This window comes from Opisthocomus hoazin, chromosome 2 (assembly GCF_030867145.1).
Source record: "Opisthocomus hoazin isolate bOpiHoa1 chromosome 2, bOpiHoa1.hap1, whole genome shotgun sequence".
NCBI classification, from domain to species: Eukaryota; Metazoa; Chordata; class Aves; order Opisthocomiformes; family Opisthocomidae; genus Opisthocomus; species Opisthocomus hoazin.
The window spans coordinates 62,352,603-62,372,475 of record NC_134415.1 but is presented as its reverse complement, the minus strand read 5'-3'; the positions used below and the strand labels follow the sequence as shown (position 1 = coordinate 62,372,475).

At 45.9% G+C, this 19,873-nt stretch overlaps 1 protein-coding gene across 3 annotated transcripts in view; it reads right to left on the bottom strand.

Moving 5' to 3' along the window:
- The window catches only part of TMEM181 (transmembrane protein 181), a 35,909-nt gene extending 16,486 nt beyond the window's left edge, over positions 1-19,423 (bottom strand). Inside the window, exons 1-5 of one of the 3 annotated variants that reach the window (XM_075413881.1) lie at positions 19,230-19,423; positions 6,967-7,070; positions 2,160-2,215; positions 745-835; positions 28-146 (exon numbers count right to left, since the gene is read on the bottom strand). In XM_075413881.1, the coding sequence (XP_075269996.1) occupies positions 28-146; positions 745-835; positions 2,160-2,215; positions 6,967-7,070; positions 19,230-19,360 (501 nt within the window). In that variant the 5' untranslated portion in view covers positions 19,361-19,423. Of the gene's footprint in view, positions 1-27; positions 147-744; positions 836-2,159; positions 2,216-6,966; positions 7,071-11,654; positions 11,736-11,795; positions 11,858-19,229 lie in introns of those variants that run through there. The other 2 variants (XM_075413883.1, XM_075413882.1) reach the window with 2 other exon arrangements.
- Positions 19,424-19,873: the final 450 nt, after the last annotated feature.

Sequence of the window (19,873 nt, the reverse complement as noted above, 5' to 3'; positions counted from 1 at the left end):
CACAGTTTTGTTTAAGCAGGCACATACTTGTGCACAACTGAGTAATCTCGTCCGATTGTGAACTTGATTATTAACGTACGGTGTGCTTCCATCTTTCACTACTCCAAGCACTTTGACTGTCATAGTAACATTCTTTTTGAGGGATACTGTAATTAAAAGAGAAAATATTAAGCTATTGCTACATGCAGAAATGAAATATCGAATAGAGTTCCAAATGCAGTTTAAAACACATATGATACCCAAAGATTACTCAAGAGTTATTCAGTTATACTTTACTGGAGTAGGTGTCCAGTATATTAATAAAAAAACCACAAAACTTTTTATTTATATATTTAGGCACTAAGTCAAAAATGCCCTGTACTGAATCTTGACAGATTAATAATTACTAATACAGTATTTCTCACATATTTACAAGTAATTTTTATTGAAAAATTAATATCCTTACAATCTACACATCTAATTCCCCCTAAAATGAAGGAAGAGAGACACAGATTCTCTAGATACTACTGCTTTCACAGAAATAACAAACAACTTGTCACATATATCTCTTGCTTCCAGTTCTTGAGATCAATGTTGTCCATGCCTTTACAGGGGGCAAGGGGTAGAGGGGAATAAACTGCTTCAGAGGAAATACCCACCAGCCATAGCCAGAAAGCAACAGGATCATGTATGTGACAGATGAAATTAAAGATATAATATACAGATTGCTATAGCAGTTTCCTGAGAAATAGGTAAGCTTCTCACCATCATGCTGATCCAACTCAACTACGCAGGTCAGCCACAGCTGCTGGTTGTAAGTAGACAGTGGTGGCGAACTTAAATTAAATGGCTTCAGCTGGAAAAAAACCCACAGTGTTAGCACTAGCCTTTATCCTGTTACATGAGATATCTGTAGTTACAATGATGAAAGGCATGTTAACTATGTTTGTGACAATATTTTTGGGATTAGATTTAATATGTGCTACTCTGTGAACAGTACGATAAGCAGCTCAAATACAAGTCTTCCGGAGAAGTAGCTTAAACAGCACACACATTTTGCACAGCACTGAAATAAGGAAAGGTGCAACTATTTAAAATACTTAAAAGCAGCAACAATAAAACAAAAAAGTTTGGATATGAAAAAAAAAATCCTAAGACCTAGCCTAAACATAAAAAGTAATTTCTAGCACTTTACATCAAAAGTCAGGTTTGTGATCACTCATATGCTACGCAGTTTTAAACCTGTTCGACTATAATTATGAAAACAACTATTTTTCCACTAGGTTTTCTAAAAATCCCACATTCATTTCAAAAGTATGAAAGACACCATTAACAGTTAAAACCTACATGCAGGGAAGATTTTCCTTACTTGATATAAAAATATGCTTTAAAAAAAAATCCACTCATAATACAGTACCAATCCAAACATCTATGTGACTAATAGACCAAAAAAAGAAATGTTCCAGTGTATTTAAAGAAAATTTACTTAATAAAAAGAAAACAAAACAACAAAACCTTTTTAGCACTTTCACAAAAATTACTTTGGATATTAGGTTGACAGCGAAGAACTAGACAAAAATAAAAATGCAAGAACTGAGAACCAAAATCATAGAATCATAGAATGGTTGGGGTTGGAAGGGACCTTTAAAAGGCATCTAGTCCAGCCCCCGGCAATGGGCAGGGACATCTACCGCTAGATATTAAAGCTTTCAAGAAAAGGCATGTGGAGGTTCACGTTAGGAAGACAGTTCCCATGTCTTGGAAGGTCACAAGAGGGATATCATTAGTTGCCACTGAGAGCATTGTTTTTCAGTATATGTTCTCAATTTCTGTTTCTGGACCTCCTACAAGAATCTCCAACATAAACTCACCAGGGAATCCCATCAACGCTCAAGTGTTACTTTATCAGAAATCACTGTGCAGAAACATCACAGAATTCTCTGCCTTACCTGCTCACAAAAGCAAAAGACTAGAGATTGCTGCTGGGCCACTCGTGACATAACACAGTGGTAGTACAATATTGCGCATTCAGTTCCAAATTGGAAAGCACCATGTGGCCAACAAGTTTTCCAGTAAAAATCTAAACACTTAAAATAACAGGGGGGAGGAGTGGAATGTTTTACATTACTGACATCAAATAAACCTATTAATGTAATCCAACAATATTTATTAACTCTTACCTTTAGGCTGTTATTTAAGTCAGTTCTTGCTACAGAAGTTTCAATTACATTAGGACCTACACAATATATAAGAAGGAAGAAAGAAAACAATATTGAAGTATGCATATTATTGATAAGTAATGACATAAATATAGGATTTTAAAAACCTGTACAAAATACCTCCCTGCAAAGCAGGTAAAGACTATCCCGCTTTTCAGATGTTTAAGCTGAAGGGTAAATCACTTAGACATTTCAAAATCATTAATAAACTTGGCCTGAATGTTCCTTTAAGCCTCTCTGCCACAGTATTTCTAGGCATGATTAAACAGGAAGTAAACTATACATCAAGAATTCCATGTCAGAAGCCCTACATGTGTACTCTAAACAACAACAACACACCACACGGTATTGTTCCCAAGCTAAGCTGTACACTGTAGTCAAGAAAGTACTCAGCTACAGAAGAAGCACCAGTGGCACTGTTGTTACAGCAACCTGAAGCTCAACAAGGGCTGCAAAAACTACCTGAAAAAACAGCATATTTAATTGCACCATAAAGTTTCTATAGCCAAACTACTACCACTACCTGATTTACACAGAGCATAATGTCCATAATGCATTGCACTCAAGGCTCAGGGGCCAGGGCAAACACATCCCATTGTACGTGAGTGCATGATGCTAATGCCTTTTTATGTCTGTGTAGTGTACGTGCTTGTCCAATCACAATAACAGTACTTTCTGGCTAGTGCTGGATTTTCATCGCAGTGGTCTGTTCAAGCCAAGATACCCACGTTTGTTTAGGAACAGTTCTCAGTGTACTCAGATTGGGCCCCTCCTTTTCTACAGAAATCTGAAGCTATATTATGTATAACATCATATAAATAAATATAATTGCAGAAAAGTTCTATAAACAATTTATCCCAAAACAGACAATCCATTTCATCAATGGAGTTTCATGTCCAATTGTAGCGGGAGATGTTCACTCACTACCAGAATTTTCATGCAACCATTTCTCCAGTCATCTGGATACGGACACACACACACACTTAACACATACTGATCAACTGCATCCATCCACCCACACCCTACCTCTTAGCTCTGCATGCAGTAAACAGAAAGCAATAAAACCACAATTTATGTCAGAAGAGACCTCCAGAGGCCATCTAGTCCAACCTCTTGTTTAATTAGATCGTGTAGCTCAGGCCATGACCAGTCAAGTCTTCAACAGCTCCAAGGACAGAGGCTCCCACAACCTCCCTGGGCAACCTGTTACAGTATTTAACCACCCTTATGGTAAGAAAAAAATTCCTGCTGTCTAACTAGACTTTCCTGTGTTCCAGCTTGTGTCTGCTGCCTCTCACCCTATCACCACGCACCTCTGAGAAGAGTCTAGCCCTATCTTCTGTGTATCCTCTCATAAGGTAGTTGTTGTCAGCGGTAAGGTTTCCCCTTAGCCTTCTTAGGTATGCAAGAACACGTTACTGGGGAGAAGAGGAATGCGTATATCTATGCCCACACACAATGTATTCATGCATGCGTATGTACATACACAAAAGGACTAAACCAGAAAAATAAAATGGAAGAGTAGGAAAAGGTCCGTATCTGTATACCAGGGTGTGAACAAACACAGAGGAGATGTATAGCACTCAGGGACATAGGCAGGACATGTATGTGTGTATCTGGGTCACTCTAGAGGCATCCCAGTCACAGTAAGATTTCTTTGTCTAAAAGGTCTTTACCCTTACGTATTAGGTCTGGCAACTTAATGTAATCTATTAAGCCTCAAAATATGTTGTTTCAGCCACAAACTTAGCATGAAAGAAATTATGCAAGAAAATCAGTTTTTCACAAAGACCATGGACTTTAAAGTTACTACAGAGAAACAATGGAAAAGAAGGAAGTTTATGAATGAGCAACATGGGATCATTCTGTGCAAGCAGTATTTCAGGTTAGCTGTCATGACAGCTCTAAACATGCAGCATTGCTTGGGCTTCTATAACCACTCTAATTACAATATTAACCATCTTACAGACTTTAAGTTGAAAAATAAAGAATTTTGCCCATCCCACGCAAAGCTTCATATTAGAATTACAGTTCAACTTCACTAACAGCCATCCACTATAAAGTCAGTTCTCCGTCACTGAACTTCTCAGTTCTCAGGTACATATAAACAGGGCAGATTTCTGGAGAGCTTTTTTGTTTTGAAAAGCTTAATTCAATTTCAGTAAGTGCTCACAGTTGATAAGTCATATTTCAGTAACTAAGACTTAATAAAAACACTAGAATGAACCTTTTTGAAAAGTTTTATTCTTTTTACCAGAAGATGCGAACAAATATTGGCGCAGAGAGATCATAGTTCCAGTTTTTAAGAAGAGCAACCAAAAAAATAATGAGGTTCTACTGCTATAACTGCTATTCCTCTAGCAAGCAATACATTAAAGCTTTTCAAAGCAAGTGACCAAAATGATGCTCTGGTCATATTATTAAAAAATGGTGACTAAATTACATTGTTACTGTTTTTCTTTGAGTCTTGCTCAGTTAACAGAATTGCATCTGAAAACAAAGAACCACCCTGAGGTGGTGAACAGGAAAACTGCACAAGTACAGAAAATGAGCTCTACACTTCATATTTTCCTTGCACTTGTCTCACCCCAAAGATAACACAGATCCATGGGGAAAAGGGAAAAAAAAAAAAGTGAGTGTAACTTGGGGAAAAAACCCCACAAGTCTGCGTCTGACTTGGGTTACAAAATCTGAAGAGCAACAGCCACCTGTGATTAAGCTGGCTTGTCTTCTTAGGTGAGAAGCAAGACTTCTGCTTGGCTTCCCAAACTGCAGGTAGAGATGTTGAGTATGGGCAATGGCATATTCAAGTAGCACAGAAATTATGGATGTATCCCCCACTTCTTCATTTACTTAGTGGGTTTGGTGAGTTTTGCTCAGACTGCACCCTTTAATGAGCGAGCACTCTATTGTTAGTGCCCCTCCCTCTATTCACAGGAAGCAAGGAGCTGTCAACAAAAGCCCGAAAAACATCACAGTAAGTGTTCAGTGGGTCTCCTCCCAAGGTAAACAGCATTCTTTTAAAAATTATGAAGTTCTAATAATGAACTCTGTTCACGGTTTGTCAACAAAACTATCTGGCAAACCAATCTTACAAGGACAAGAATCCCACAGCCGTGGCAGTTCCTGAAGGGGATGTCAGGTGAGTCCTGGGACCCCAGCAGGCTGCAAAGGACCAAGCGTTGCTTACAGCAGCCAAGTACTCTGGACCAAAGGCAACCACACCATCAGCTCGCTCTGCACGCAGATGCAACGCAACACACCAACACAGCTCTCTTTCAGCTTCTGCTACCGATTAAGAACTAAATGCTCGGCTTTCTCTTCCAGGAGCACTGCTTTTTGCCTAGTCTCACAGAAAACAACTTACATTTCTTGCAACTGGGCAGTATAAATACACAACTACAAACACGGTTCACTTTTTAAGCCGAAAAGCCAAATGACACGAAGTTAAGTAATTCCAGGGGTTTTTTCCTTTATAAAGGAATAATACAAAATTAATATAACATATATTTTTGCAAATGTATTTATACAGTATTCTAGTGGCCAAATAGTGCCCTTCAGCATCCTGAGGCAAGTCACAGGAATATCAGTGGTTAACCTTTACGAACTGAAAGTCTGTTTGGACCTTAGGCTACTATAATAAATCAAACAGCAGGAAAGAAGGTTTTATTTCACAGACAAATTTTATTCTTTAATGCCATTATGAAGAATGTACTGCTTACAAGCACGGACAGGCACAAAAAGCCCAAAGAGCTGCCTCCAGTCAGCCTCTCCTTCTTTCCAAGGCAGGCATGAGTGGCCCAGTCCCAGGCCTGGGCAGCCTGTCTCATTCTGAAGGCAGGGAAGGACAGGGCAGAGGTAGAGACAACCCTACAGACAGGTCAAGAAGTGTCAGACAGTGGCACAGGAGAATACACTGGGTGACGTGGAAATAAGCAGTAAAGCGGGGGGAGGTGGTAACATCCTTAAATAATTCTTACATGGGGAGCAGGCTGCTTACTTAATAAGCACAAGTCCCTCCCTTTCCTTCTCCCTGTCTGTCACTTCTGCATTGACAAAGCTATCCTGACAGCAGAGTATTAGCTTACTAATACTGCAGTGATAGCACGCTAACTTCTTTTTCAAGTACGTTTTAGACCTGGAAAAGCTCTCTGGCATGAAATACAGAGGGCTCCCACGCTTCCCATCTGCCTCATGACACTCTGCATCTTTGTTGACCAGACTTCTATAAATCTCTCTGATCTCCAGGGTAAGTATCCAGGCACTAAGTGCTTAGCCTCCCAGATCACATCACAACTCCCACAAAGGTCTCTGAAACCAGAGACCTAAGCTCATATATGTTCTACAATGGAAGTTCATATTTTTACATTACTAATATATTTTATATTTCTGTGGCATTTATCACCCAAACATTTAGAAGGTTATCAGTTTCCTCACAGGAAACCAAGTATTAGCACCACCATTTTACAGATCAAAATACAAAGAAATTCATGTAGCAGTCTGCTGAAAAATTGTTACAATGAAACTGGTTTTGTTTTATTTTACGGACTCTCCCCTGTAAAACAGTTTCAAATATCAAATCTGTATAGGTAGTACTCCTATTAAAAAATGAGAGGGAAGAAACACTTCCCCATCCCTGTCAAAACTAATGCTTCCTCAGACATCTCAGGGGCAGTAAGCTCATTAGCATTTAAATCCATCTGTAAATACCAACAGGTTTAGACAAAGCACACAAGAACTGTAATTTTTAAAAAGTCAACATCCTTACCTGCTACTCCTATGAAGACTGTCAAACCAAAACAAACAAAGAATACTACAAAGACCAGAACAAAATGCCGTTTGGACAGTGTATATAATCGCATCGGTGCCAGCCTACAGGAAGCAAAAGAAAGCACAGGATTAGCTGTGAATCATATTTCTAAAGAAAGAAAAAAAAAAAAAATAAACCCCACTCATTCCTCCACAAAGAAAATTAAACCAAACTGTGAGGTAACATGTAACACAAGGGAAAAAATATCAATGCTGCTTTATAGAGCAAGAATAACTACCAGGAATTATTAGACATAACACGTCTGCAGCCCAAAATGTATGAATTTTGCCCATTCTTTTTATGCTAGGGTTTTCTATCGTCCTAAGACTTTAGAAAGAGAAAGCATTTCTTAGAGGGAGAAAAAGTTACGGTTTTTTTAGTTCATACGTTAATAATTTAAACATCCAAGACACCATGTCTCCTGTAATGACAGCTTAACCTAAAGGGACTGACGTCACCAACAACTCAGCCACCGGCACAGGATCTTGATGGGTTTTGTACACCCTAAATATATACTTCATCCCTGCAGGATCACCACTAACAAGGAGTAAGGCAGAATTCCAGATCTGCTAGATGTGCATGCTCGGGCTCTGCTTTTTTGTCTGAGCTCCACCAAAGCTTGGGAAATAGAAACCTGAACTTAAGTTTATTATTAGACACTTAAATACAAATACACATAAAAGCAATGACATCTCTTCCACAACTGGCTGACCATCAGGTTAAAGACAAAATAGAGAGGAAAAAAGTACTGAAAGGACCAACTGCATTCTCTTGGAAACAGCTAAATTCCAGTTCTGTTAGGTTAAGGGAAATACGAGAATGCCAGAACTGAGCCACCATATCATTGATATTCTATTGCTGTTCCAGTAGGTGTGACCATAGAAAGCTGTACAGTTTATATGGGAAAGCTGCAGGGCTCAGCGTGGTGGGGTGGTGGTGTTTTCTGATAAATTTTACATCACCATCACAGAAAGAAATGAAAGCACAAGACTTAAATGACAGTGCTCCCTCTCAGCTTGGAATAAAACTCCTCTCCACCAGCTGAATGGCGCTCTTACTGGTTCATCACATTAATGAAAAAATGCAGAAAAGGTGGTGGAACCCTTTCGATAAGCCCAGCCTGAAATCTGGGACCAGGTACCCCAGGTCTGCATGCCTTGCAGCCCTTAAAAGCAAGGTGACCAGTTCACCTTAAATCAGTAAAAGGATTTAATAATAACCTCTATTTTCTTTAAGAATCACTGCATTCTCTCCAAACCAGGCACTACAAAAATAATTACATCATTGCTTTACGGTAAAGTCTGAAAGATCCAAATCTTAATTTAACTCACAAAGGCGGTTGGGGAAGTCAGGAAAAACCCACAGAAGTACCGAGAACCACAAGCAAGTAACTGTAAATGTTAAAAGTTGCACAAACTGGCTGTACAGGACTCCCGGCGCAGCACCTGCAAACAAGGCGTAACTTGCCTTGCCACATACCCTTATGCGGAGCAAAAAACCCGCAGCAGCCCAAGAAGTCAGAATAGCTGATTGTACAGGCAACAAAGGTAAATCGTACATGAAATTATCACAGTCACAAACAGGAACAGACCAGATCTCCATCACAGAGATCACCACACAGAAGTCTCACAGACAAATATGATTTTAAGTTGACTTTGCAAAATGCCAGTTAACAGAGGCATTTCAAACCAGGATGCATCTGCACAGCTTTTGCAGGGATATAACTACAGTAGCTTCCTTAAATCAATGTCTTAACACCTCCGCCTTCATGCACTTAAAACGCTTTAACTAACTAAGGTGCATTTTCCTATCTGTTCCAAGGATGACCTGGTATTCCCCATCTGCCTAAGAACACCACGTATGGGATATTATCTTGAGATACCAAAATACTAATCTTAACAAGAAAATCCTTAGTATATAAAAATGGTACATAAAATGCTGATATGCCTAAATTAACTATAAATGTTCAAGTGGATACCAAATGCTTCATGGAAGAGCACACTCTGAGGACCACTCAATACACAGAACCCGGGTCTGGATTGGAAAGTCCACAGATTGAGAACAGCTGACGACTGGAGGAGTACCGTATATATGCAGGAAAGTATCACATACGCCCGTCCTGTTCTGAGCAGCTTACGTATGGGCATCCACTTAGCAGCTGCAGTCTGATGCAGGATACTTCTGACTTGCTATGCCTATTCTTGGTTCTTTTGATAAGCTTCCTAATTTCCAAGGTTTCATAGACATTTCAAAGTGTGTAATGTGAACATCAAAAGCAGCTTCATCTCCACAGCCCTTGCAGGAAAGTCACCAGATTTCACCACCCAGCCAACACTCACAGCTTTACAGCTATTGGCAATTATCACCTTGGTTTACTCGTACACCAGAGCACAGATGCGCTTGTAAGCTTTCAAAGAAACATGTTCCTGACATTGGCTCACTCTTTATTCCAACTCCGCTCCAGGTGGTGCAACACCTCATAGTCAAAATGGGTACACACCTACCTAGAAACAGTCACGCTGGCACTTTGCAAAGAGAGGAGACCAGAGAGAGCAGGGACACGCTGTGTCTTTTCCCACCTTCTTTCACACTGGTACTGCTCAAGTCTCGTCTAAGCCACTGACTGTATGTGCTATTTTACAGGTCAATAAGGTAACACGGACGCTTTTTGTTAAGAGGAAATGTAAGAAATCAGCCAAATCTTAACTACACTTACCATAACAACAAACAACAATTTATAGCATTCCTATCAGATGACATATTCTTCATCGCCCCTCGCTGCAATAGCAGAATTTCCTTGTGTGGTTTAAGTGTCTCATTTCAACCTACCACCAGCTGACCGACAAAGCAAATTAAAATGATCCTCCCGTATGTTTGTTGTTTAACATCTGACTTTTGGAAAGAGATTTATATAAAATTTATGAATATACCTACATGCAAGTTGATGATCCCCCAGTAACACATTCTTACATGTGAAGGGCCTAATAAAGAACAAAATGTTTGAAAGGCATTTATGTGAAAAGCAAAAAAGGTTCCTCACTCTGGAAACCCCTGTTCAAACAGGTGAAGAGCTGTGCTTTGCTTTAGCAGTGGAAGATGCTGTCATCAGCCTAGCCAAGGCAGCCCGGAGCTCAAGAGTAGCCATCCAAGTGTCTGCAGGTTTTTCAGGTGGCTTTTACCACCTGCACTGAGTTTTATCCTAATTCACACAAACTAAATATTTTATAATTAAATTGGATATGTCTGAAACTAACCATGAAGGAGTAGAAAGCACTGAGATACAAACAGAGAAATATTATACATAGACATCTCCAATAGTACTCAGTAAAAACTGAACTGCACTAATGTGATCTGTGATAGAGTGAACAACGGAAATGCAGAGCCATAACAGCTGCCATCTTTCAGTAGCCACTCAACTGTGAGATGCAACAGTACGTTAAATCTTGCTCTTGGAGTAAAGTTTTGGCTCAAATGGGTAAGCAAAATGTTTCTCGGGCTATTCCTCATCTTCAGATCAGTTCTCATCCCTGCACAAGACAGTCTTTACTAAAGACCATCGTGGAAAACAGAGCCTTTTATACAGCAGTTTTCACTTAAGACTCTCACTTTACTGACAGGAGGGCTGTTACAAAAGTGGGATTAAGCAGTAGGTAGCACAGAGTTGATACCAAATCAGAAATAACTCACTTTTATGCACAGCAGTTTTTCTGACATACTAGCCTCAACGTCTCTGCCTCCAACTGCTTTGTTCTGTTTTAGGCTCGCTCCCGAATAAAACCAGCAAAACCACCTTGATTTAAATGATTACATACACCACCTACATTCATGGTACTGGGTCTATCTGTACACACTGCACTTTCTCGAGGTTTAAAGGCATCGCTTCCTGCGATGTCCCTCAGGAGACCTTGAATTCCTTCTTGCAGATGTATTCCACCATGGTTAATAGCTAATAAGGCAGCGTGTGACAACATAAGACGCACACAATTAATATTAACGGCACTCTGTAGTACTGCTGCACGACAACCGACAGCTACCCACGGTTATGCTGAACTGCTCGCATGCACGGGGTAGGTTGGGCTTTTTTTCGGTGTCTCGTTTGCTGTATTCATCGAAGTCTCAATAATGAGTTATGACTACGGCTCTGTCTGTCCACGCCAAGGGATATGCAGGGAAACAAGTTTTTCTTTTTCCTTGGCAGACACAGACCGAGAGTGGAAACACGGGGGGACCGGGGATCATTCACCACAGCAGAGTAAAAATCGCGGGGTGCCGCTCAAGCAGGGGGCCGCCGCCGTCGGGCTCCCGACTAGCCAGCCCCAGCCTCCCAAACACGAATTCCGCGACCTCGCCTCCCTAACGAGAGCCACCGCGTACAAACCGGCCGAGGAGAGCCAGGCTCTCGCCGGGGGAGCGCTGGTGTCGCCGCACCCGGCCCCGGCCAACGCGCGCCCCCCGCTCCCTCAGCGCCCTCCCGAGACCCAGCGGAGCGGGCCGGCGGCGGACGGACGGAGCCTCCACCCCGGCTCCCCGCCGGCCGTCGAACGGCCGCTCCCGCCGCCAGCGCGCGGGCGCGAGGGCAGCCCCGCGAGCCCCCACCCCGCCCGGCGCGCGCAAGGGTCCCCGCGCCTCCCCCGCCCACCACTCACGGCTCCATCCCGGCGCCGCATGCGCAGTGGAGGCGCCTCCGCCTCCTCCCCCCTCCCCTCCCACGCCCGGCGGCCGCCGCCGCCACCGCTGCCGTGGCACGATCGCGAGCGGTGCCTCCCGGCGGCTTCCGCGTGCGTCACCCGGCCGCCACGCGACTCGGCCGACGTCACGGCAGCCCCCGCTGCTCCTCCGCCGCGGGGCCGACGGGCGAGGCTGCTGGCAGGGCGGGGGGGGCGGCGCTACGGCGAGCCGGAGGGGACAGGCGGCGGCGCTCGGTGCTGCGGGCGGGGACGGCTGCTGGCCCCCCCCGGCAAAGGCCCCTCTTCCCCAGCCCGGCCGAGCGGCGATGGCCTTGCCGGCGGAGCGGAGGCGCCACCGCTGCGGCTCGGCGGGATTCCGGAGGGGTGGCTGGCGTCTCCCGCTGGCAGGGAGTTCAGCCGGCTGGCCGGCGCTGGGGGCGACGTCCTGGGACTAACCCACGGCCTGAAGCACACCGCTTCGTACAGAGCCCCAGATGGCGCCTAGAGCTGCTTTGTTCGTGCACAGGTGTTGGGGCGGAGGTGGGGTCTGTTCTGCTTTCCTGCTAAATACCCCGCGGCCGGGCAACAAAGATTGTCAACGGACACGCTGGGAAGACACGATGAGAATCAGGCAAATTTAGGGGGCTTGCCAAGCCATATTTTGTATTCATTTTCGATAGCTCTGATATTTGCATATAAAAAGCCAGCACGGCAGTTACTTAAGCATCTGGAGATACCTGGTGTCCAGTCTAGGATAAAATTCAGCGTAACGGCCTGGCTTTGGTGTTTGTCACACACATACGGTACAGCCATCCCAGGATGACCCCAGAAATGTTTAATTTAAACATGACTGCTCAACATCTTAAAAGCTATCTCTTTAACAATCAAATACTTCCATTAAAAGCTTGCTTAGCGGTACCTCCACCCCTGGAGGTGTTCAAAAAAACAGGTAGATGTGGCGCTTTGGGACATGGCTTAGCAGGCACGGTGGTGTTGGGGTGATGGTTGGACCTGATGATCTTAGAGGTCTTTCCCAACCTTTATGATTCTGTAAGATGGTTTTGCTGCAATTGCTTTTTAAAAGTACTTATCATTAATAGTATTATTCATTTCATTCAGTTGCCCTACGGGTAATTGGTGTCATTGCTGGTGACCTGTGGGACCCGGTGTAATTCCGCTACTCCTGTGTAACTCCACTAAAACCCAAAAGAAAAATACTGAGAACGAATTCAGTCATTGATACTGGTATTCATCCCATCGGTTAGATGTATGTTTCACAGCTCTGATGATCACTCAGTCATCCCACAAAGAGGCTGTCTTGAGAAATGCATGATGCCAAGTGATGAAGCAAAGGCACTTACAAATTTTAAATCAAGAAGGATTGCTACTCTAGGGTGGAAGATAAGGCTTTGAGTAATCAGGACAACCTAGCAAGCTGTATCTGCTCAGAACAGGGTAGTGCTGCCGAGCCACCGTTGCAAGTCTTTAGGTCACAGGTGACTGCGACATAGAGTGTGTAGCTTTCAGCACACTTCGGGGTTCTCCAACAAGTTCTCCCTGGCCAGAAAAAGACAAAATGGTGTTTACAGCATCTGTGACCATTTTTGGTGTTCTGGGAAGCACAGCTGCAGAGTTACGACTGCTGCCATTTATGTGCGCACATCTGAGGTATTTGGATGACAGCTCCAATCCCTCTGACACTCGGGTGTCTCACAACATGAATGAATTTATTCTCCTCATACTCCACCAAACCAAAAATATGTCCTTCTTATTGAGCAGGCAGGGAACTGAAGCACAGAGAGACTGAGCCTTGCCAAAAGCCACTTGGAGACCAGCGTGGGTGGCAGAGCTGGGAATCCAGCTCACCTAATTAGCCATGGGACCACATTTCTCTTTGCCATCTACCAGCTTTCAAAGGGTTGCGAATACATTGCAAACACATTCGTTGCACCCTGTAAGCTTTGTGTAAGTGACGGTGCTGAGTTTACAGACTAAACACTCGGAGGAGAGGCACTGCGAAGAGCCCCTCCCTCCGCAGACACAGTCAGTCAGGGTCCCGCTCTGCTCCTGACAAGAAGGTGCCTCACTCCGTGCCTCGTCTGACCTGCTCTGGGGCGAACCAGTGCGGGGAGCTGCTGTCTGCCTCACCTGCTGCGGAAACTGGGCAGTGGGTGGTGGACGAGGCTTGCAAGCAGAGGCAGGCTGACCTGGGATCAAGCAGGCTGAATACTAGCTCAGCCGGGGTTCTACTTGCACCAACCACCTTAATACTTACGCTATAGTTTCATGACCGGTCTATACTCATACCTACAGCATCAGCGATGAAAGAAGAAATCCAGCCTCTCCGTAGCTCTTTGATTTTTGCCAGCACAAACGCTGGTGCCGTTGCGTGGTGAATCACATCATGGCAACAGCCCGAGTTAAAAGTCACTCAGGAAAAAATGGTGTTCAGCTGGATTGGTTACACAGTCACTGTGCAGCTACAGGAATATTTGCTGGCGGACAAGGAAGACAACAGAAATGTGTGACTAGGGAAAGGAGAGCTGGGATGGCTTCTTCCAGATACAGAGCCAGCTTATGGCAGCTTAAAGCGGCCACGAAGCTACAGTGTCAGTCTCCTCCTCCTGCTGCTCTTTCAAGCCATCTAGCCCTAGCTGAGTGCTTCGCACTGGGGTCATTTGGGTTCTTCCCCAGTTGCCAGGACCCAGCAGTGAGCCCTGGGAAGAGTAAGAGAAAGGTACCAGCTGTGGCTTGAAGAAGGTCCTGCCTGGGTCTGGGCTGGAAAGCAGCATGAACCTTCAGGGAATTTGACTGCAATTCTCCAGCAAGGTCCTGCTGACCCCTTGGCTTCTCACAGACTCGCCCTTTGAGCACTTGGAAAACATTTTAAGAAGGTGGGAAAGAAGTGTATCCTTATCACAACAGCCCTCTCTGGCAAAATTTAGGTTTCTTCTCTCCAGCATGCAGGCACCAGAGTTTCTGTAAGGAAAAATGAACACCTTCTCTATATCGCTGAGTCAAATGGTGTGCTATTCTCTGGTCTTTTTGCCAAAGCAGCAGCAGAACTGTGAATGAACTTTTCCAACAGTTTTTGAAGATGAGCTATGTTCTAATGAACTGGAAACACTGATAGGAGATGTTGAGATATTAAGAATATCAGTATCATATATAATTACCTCTTCTGATACTCATATAAGCAACACTGAGCATTAAATAAAGCTGAAAGTTAAATAGTACATTTCACAATGTCCTATATATATAGTCTTTTCTTTTTGATGTACAGAATGTCATATTATTGCATGATAGGAGTTTAAAATGTGTCCCTCATTTAAAGGAGGGTGGATTGTAGGTCATTTATCTTAATCTCTGGGTATTATTACTAAATTCAGTGTCGACACCGTGCTTCCCTGTATAAGCTGATGGGCCAGTGGGATGCGTTCATTAACCGAGAAATTTATTTTTCAAGAATACGAAGTTGTTACTTACAGTTACGCAACCCTGATGTCAGACCACAATTTAGCCACCCTCCTGCTCTCTCCTCTCTATCAGGTAGGCACTTTAACTGCTTGCTTCCCTACCAAAATGTTTTCAGCATGCTGAACTCTTCAGTGTTAGCTAGGGGATAGAGTTATGAAACTCCCACTGAAATAACCATCAGCTGGTTGCGAGGCCTGGTGTCTTCTGGCAAGCTTTGCATATCTCACTGACGACTTGTTGCAGAGATAAAAATGTAGACGGTTTAGTAGCATTAGTACTAAGCTCTTCTTTTACCGATGGCTTACTTAAAATTGCCTAGTGCAGGGAAGGGAGCCGTCGGCTGCCGGCCCTCCATCAGCAATCCCAGCCCTGCTGTCCTGGCCAGGAGGCGTGCTAGGGGAGGAAGGAAGGAGCATGTTGGAGTGGGAGGGAGAGACACCAGAGAACAAACTGTTCATTCGAGTGACTTGTTGGGAACAATTTTTCAGGGGTATGAATTAGAACAATGCTGCAGTTGCTGTAACAAGTCAAGGGCTGATACGCTTTGTGGCAGTCCCCAGGACTGACGGGAGAGTGTAATGCTTTTCCCTTCCTCTGCCTTCTCTGAGCTTATCTGCTGCACCAGGCATCCCCTGGTGTACCACAGACTAAGCTTAGATGCACCAAGTCCTGACCAACCTTGTATTAGGGCTACCAATGAGGTTGTTTAACATCATGCCCGTTAGTCTGTAAATACACAGTTTCTTTTGCAAGCATACCATGAAGTGCCATGTCTGCCTAAGGGAACTATTAACTGAAGCCAATGGCATCAATCAGTGTGCTGAGCCATGGCTAACCCTGCTGCCTCCATCTCTCCAAGACAGCTGGACAAACCTGCACTTGCTTGTGAGGAAACACACCAGGAGGCATGAGGTAGAGACTATTCTGGGCTATTGGGCAGAATAAGCTTGCTCACATTGCCACCTCTTCATCTGTACAGCGTGTATGAGTGCCCTGGGAGTGAGGATGGCGTAGCCTGAGATGGCCGAGGATCCTGCCACCCGCAGCTGTCACCCCTGCCCAAAGAACAGGCTGCTCACAGACAGCTGCTGAACCACGTGTTCAAGAGCACCACGCTTGAAAGGAAACCATCACCAAAAGATGTCACTAAACTGAGACAGCCTCAGAGCTGAATCAGAAATGACTCAGCCATCTGTGCAGCGAGAGCACAGTCACCTGGGCTAACAGCTTCATCAGCCGTCCCCGAGCTGGGTCATCCCCTTGCTCTGAATCCCTCATCACTGAGGAGCACATACCAGCACAGCACACAGCGAGCACTCCTGAGTCAAGAAGAGCTACTTCCCTGCCAGTCACAAAGGGAACTGCTGGGTTTTTTTTCCATTTCTGTACCAGCTCTGCTCCAAAGCTTTCCAGCTTTGAGTTTTCCTGTTGGCACCCCGGGAAGGATGTCCTTACAGAAATCAGGAGTGAGGCTGCAGCAGCCAAATTTTTTTTTTTTTTTAGCAAAATATTGATTAGTTGCAAGCTCATGCTCCCCCCTCCCTCTGCTTCCCTATCGCTTAATGGACTAGACCGCTCCATTTCCAAAGAGGCAATGGAAACCACCAGCTGATGGCCAAATGGTCTTGCTCAACCGGCGGGAGGGGAGAGTTAAGGCTGGCAGCAGCTGACAGCTGCACATTTGTGAATACAGTGTATGAAAGTTTGTTGTAAGTTTAGTTTGTTTGTTAGGTAAAGATATTATTTGCTCTTATGAATTTTAAAGAACTTCCTTGGTCTGAAGTAAAGATGAATCACATTGCATTTCCTTGGTCACATTTCCAAAATTCCTTCTGCTGTCAGAGCAGTAAGGCTCTCCATCACATCCCTGAGTGTGCTCATTTATAACCTGACCAAACGTGCTGAATAAAACAGAGAGAAGACGATGAAGTATCTAATTCCCCTTCCCATAAGTGAGAGTTGGCTGTAAGAAGAGAATGCATGGCAGCATCAAGAAACCTTCCTCCTCACCAGGAATCTAAAGAGCAGGTGCCATTGCTACAGCCATCCATAATGCTAAAGGGAAACACGCAGCAGAACAGCAGGTATGCAGTGACAGTAACAGTAAACTTGTTCTACACTAGGTCACTTAGGTTAAGATCTTGGGAATACAGGGAAGTGCTCCCATGATTTCTAAGTCACGAAATGTTATTTCCTTGCCAAGAGCCCAATATTACTCCATTTCATTCCAGATGACCTGCGGCTGACACCTCTTGGGGCTACTCTCACTGAAGAAAAAAGGGCAATCTAGCACTGACTCTACAAGGTCATTTGATTCTGTGGAGCATCATCTTCTCCCTCCATACACACTTAGTCGTAAAAGTGAGTTAATGGCAATTTGCCTTGGGGAGCTCGGGTTTCTTCTGGAAACAAAGCTGAATAAATGCTTCTCCCAGGACCTCTTATTTGTTAATCCAGAGCTGCTCTCTCCACTCTTCCTCCATTCTAGTGCCAATATTGATTACCGCCCTGCCAGAGGTGCATTTCCATCACTCCTTATCACCCCCCATGGCTTCTCACACCACGCTCAGGTAGAAGCAGCCACTGTTTTGACAGGAAGGACCACAGTTATGTTAAACTTTGCCAAGCTGCCAGGCAGCGTTTCCAAACTCTGTGACTCGCTGTAGTCTTTGCTGTTGTGAACAATGAGACAAATTCACTCTAATGGACCACCTGCCCCTTCACTGGGGAAAAACAGACGCAGCGTACTGAAGTCAAATGATCTAAGCAGGAGAACTGGGGCACTGTGCCCAAACAGACAGAAGTACTTACGTTCAGATTCACAGTAGAATAGAGGTGGAAGAGACCTCACAAAATGCCTAATCTTTCCTTCTGTCTCAAGAGAGCATCTGCCAGATCTGCAGTGACGGGGATGCTATGGTCTCCTGGATAATCCTGTCTAAGGACTATCCCATTCTGATGGGATACCATCCTTCCCATTCAGAAGTTTTTTCTTCATGTCTGAGATGAAATTTTATTGCTTCAATTCATATTACTCTGTAATCTTTTGTCCAAGATGAACATGAAGTTTGTCTTCACAGAAATTCCTATTCCTCCAACTCGGATGTTCGTTTAGGGGAGCAACCCCAAATTTTCCTCACGGCTATGTTTTCTAGGCTGTTGGTTATCCATATGCTTTATGGATATCCATTATCCTCTCTTCTGCTGGCAGGCCCTTGCAGTGTGGTGCCCAGAACCAGACACAGCTCCAGCTATGGTCTGGAGAGGTGACTAAAGTAGATGGCTTAATTCTCACATCTTACGAACCATGCTTCTGCTGCACACCCCAAATTACTTTTCCCTTCTCGTATGTATGAGACAATGTCATTGTTGAAAGAGGTTATTTTATAAAGCATTGTAATTCCTGTACCATTTTTTATAAAAACTGTGACGTAACTATTTGTTCCCCAACCTGCCCATTGCAGGGGGGTTAGAACTAGATGATCTGTGAGGTCCCTTCCAATGCAAACCATTCTACGGTTCAATATTTGTGCGGCTGAACAGCATTCATTCTCTGGGTAGGCCCCGGCATTTGTTCCTCCTGATTTTCATTCTACTGTTTCAGACCCTTTCTCTGATCCAGAAATTCTTTTAATTTATAACCCGGTCCTCCGACGCTTTTGGAGCCTTTCCCAGCCCTGGGTAACCCCAAGACACCGATGCTCTCCAGCCACCACCGACCAGTCACGGCAGCAGCGGCCGGGCCCGGGCGCAGCAGCAGCGGGGGGGGGTGCCGCCGCCCTTGCCAGCCGGCGCCGCTTTCCCACCCAGTCCCGCACCGCCCCGGGGCTGCTCCGTGCCTGCCTTGGCCCCCATCCCCGCGTGTCTCCGGGCAGAGCCGGCCGCCACCCCCGCTCCCGCACACCCCGGCCGCCCCCTGCGCCGCCGCCCTGGAGACGGGCCCTCGGCCGGGGGCCGCGGGTTTCCCTGCGCCGGTCCCCGCCCGCTCGCCCCGCGGAGGCGGCCCGGTCCGCTGCGGAGCCCCGGCGGGAGGGCGGGCAGGGCCCCGAGGGAGAGCCGCCGCGCCCGCGCCCGTACCGGTAGTAACGGTCATCCTTGTAGGGGGTGAGGTCCTCCTTGATCTCCCGGTAGGTCTCCCGCACCCGCCGGCAGAAGCGCTTGACCTCGCCGCACAGCGGGCTCCCGAAGGCGGCCAAATCCGCCTCCATGCCGCCCCGCGCGCCGCCTCAGGCCCCGCGCGCCGCCACGGCGCCCCGCCAGAGCCCGCCCGGAGCTGCGCGGCCGCTGGGGGGGGGGGGGCGGGGGCGGGGGCAGGGGGCGGGCCCTCGGCGCACGGCCCGCGGGGCGGCGGGAGCCGCTTCAGCACCACGGAGAGCGGCGGCCCGGGTGCGCCCCCTCTTCCGCCCCCCGGGGAAAGCGGGCGCCCCGGCGGGCCGGGCTGCGGGGCCAGGGGGGCTGCGGGGCCGAAGGCCTCTCACCAGCCCGCGGCAGCTGGTGCCGGGCAGCCCGGTCCCCCCCGGCCCGGCCCGGCGCTGCCCTCTGCCCTCCGGCCCGCAGCTCCCCAGGGAAGCAAGCGAAGGCGTCACATGGAGAGTTGGGCGCAGAGGAACCTGATGAAGTTCAACAAGGGCAAATGCAGGGTCCTGCACCTGGGGAGGAGCAACCCCATGCATCAGTACAGGCTTGGGGCGGACCTGCTGGAGAGCAGCTCTGTGGAGAGG